Source organism: Arachis ipaensis, chromosome B01 (assembly GCF_000816755.2).
Source record: "Arachis ipaensis cultivar K30076 chromosome B01, Araip1.1, whole genome shotgun sequence".
NCBI lineage: Eukaryota > Viridiplantae > Streptophyta > Magnoliopsida > Fabales > Fabaceae > Arachis > Arachis ipaensis.
Window position 1 is genome coordinate 112,619,679 of NC_029785.2, and position 2,220 is coordinate 112,621,898.

The 2,220-nt window shown below is 26.8% G+C and overlaps 1 protein-coding gene across 1 annotated transcript in view; it reads right to left on the minus strand.

The window, feature by feature from the left end:
- Positions 1–1,097, minus strand: part of LOC107619049 (transcription factor PRE3) — a 1,522-nt gene extending 425 nt beyond the window's left edge. The window contains exon 1 of the mRNA XM_016321258.2: positions 445–1,097. Coding sequence (XP_016176744.1) covers positions 445–567 — 123 coding nt within the window. The 5' untranslated portion in view covers positions 568–1,097. The remainder of the gene's footprint in view (positions 1–444) is intronic.

The following is a 2,220-nucleotide window of genomic DNA, read 5'->3' on the forward strand; positions in this document are numbered from 1 at the left end:
TACTTACTAAAATGTAATTTGACTTATATATATATTAATATATAATATAAAGAGAGATCTAAACTAATAATATTTTTATGCTTTTTCTTTGCTACAACTTAACCTTAGTTAGATGAATGACTAAGATGTTATAATTAAATGGTCGGCAGGTTTAAAGGTAGGAAAAGGCAAAGAAAAAGAGGTTTAAATCGAAGAAGTAACAATACTAAAGGCGTAGAGGAGATTAAGAGATAGATAACAGATATATATATATATATATATAGCTCAGTTAAATTAAATATACAGTGATTATTTGATGAGTTTGAGTAATTAATAAGCGGTTATTGATTAATTATATGAATAAGCTAAGGGTGAGATAGATTTGTATACAGAAAAAGCATTATTCTCTTATATTTTCTCATTTGCATATATATTTGAGAAATAATGAAAGAGAAAGAAACGAACCTTGTCAGTGCGTGTATGGCGAATCTCAGGAAGAAGCTGCTGTAACTTGGAGACAAGATCCTTTATCTGATCGTCACTGATATTGCTTGAACCACTTGTCTGCCTTGACCTTCTGCTAGACATTATTCTTTTCTTATTTTCTAATTACTTCAAACCAACCAAATAAATTCAAACAATACAATACGTATCTATATAAATTAAGTTAATCAAATAACCTCTGCTATATATAATTATATATTACTTAATAGGTGTATGTAGGGAATGAATGAGCTAGGTAATTAAGAGAAATTAAAAGGAAGATGTGAACTAACTAGCTAGCTAGAAAAAACAGGGAATTCTAATAAGTATTATTGGGGACAAAAATAATTAGGGTAGAGTAGAGTAGAGTATGTGTATATAACTATATATAGAGATAGAGTGGGGAGTGAGAGTGAGAGTGAGAGTGATGAACAGTAGAGTAGAGTAGAGTAATGCATGGGAGAGAGAGGAGAGTGCATAGCTGCTATTTAAATAGAATACGATCGGATTTGAGGGTAGTAGCTGGGTACGAGAGATCAGAGAGAAGAAGCTATAGCTAGCTAGAAAAAACAAATAATAAAATAGCTTTATTAGTAGTACTAGTAATAGAGATTACGCCATATACAGGTCTTTAATTTAATTTCACTTTTCTGAGTGTGTATCGGTCATGAAACGGAATCAACTTTACTTTTTTCTTCTATGTGTTCTCTCTCACGGTCTCTCTCTCTCTCATACTCTGCACGCAATACCATGTTATCTAAATTGCAAATATTGTTTTTTCTCTAATATTTAATTTTTAGATTTTGTTATTGCCTGCTTATTAAAAAATTTGAAAATTAAGTGGAATAGAAGTTGGGATCAACAACACTACCGATGGGAAAACTAGACGGGGACTTCAATTTTTATTTGACTGGTCAATATGCATAAATCCTAAATTCTTATATAAAATAGAGATATTTTAGTTGTGTTTTATAATAGGGATATTGTAGTAATTTTTTATAAAAAATATTAATTTATACCGATTCAAAATTTAATTTATTAATTTTTTTGCTAAATTGATTTGTCCGGTCTAATTTTAATAAAAATAATATAATTTAATTTATTTTATGTGTTAAATTTTAATTTTTAAAAAATATCTTTAAAAAAAGACATTTTTAACATCTTTATTTAAGTGGTTCCCTTTTTTTTTATGGTGTCAAAATTTGTTAATGTGGTACGTTAAGTGACCACAATATACATTCCTAAGAGTCTCAATTGACTATTAGCATAATAAATTTATGAAATTAGATCAAATCAAAACCTAATTAAGAAAAAATTTGAGGTATTAAAATTCTTCAATTTGGGGTTGATTTGATCTAATTTTATAAATTAATCATATTAATAGTCAATTAAGACTATTAGGTGTGTGTTGTGATATTACTTAACATATTACGTACATCAACAAACTTTAACACCGTTAACAATAAAAGTGATGAAAAGATTAACATGACAAATTTAAAATTTTTAAAAAATAAATTTAATTAAAAAATCTTTTAAAAATTAATTTAAAAAATAAGTGATCTTTCATAAACTAATTTAACTATTTATTCGTATTAATAATGATTATTATCAACGACCATGAAATGTTAGTAAAATGGATCGAATTTTACCAAAGGAAACATACATTTATCAACGTGACTGTTAATAAAATAGCTTTATGACATTTTAAATACTTTTGGTCGTTGATAATACCGTTAGTAACCACAAATTTTTTTTTGA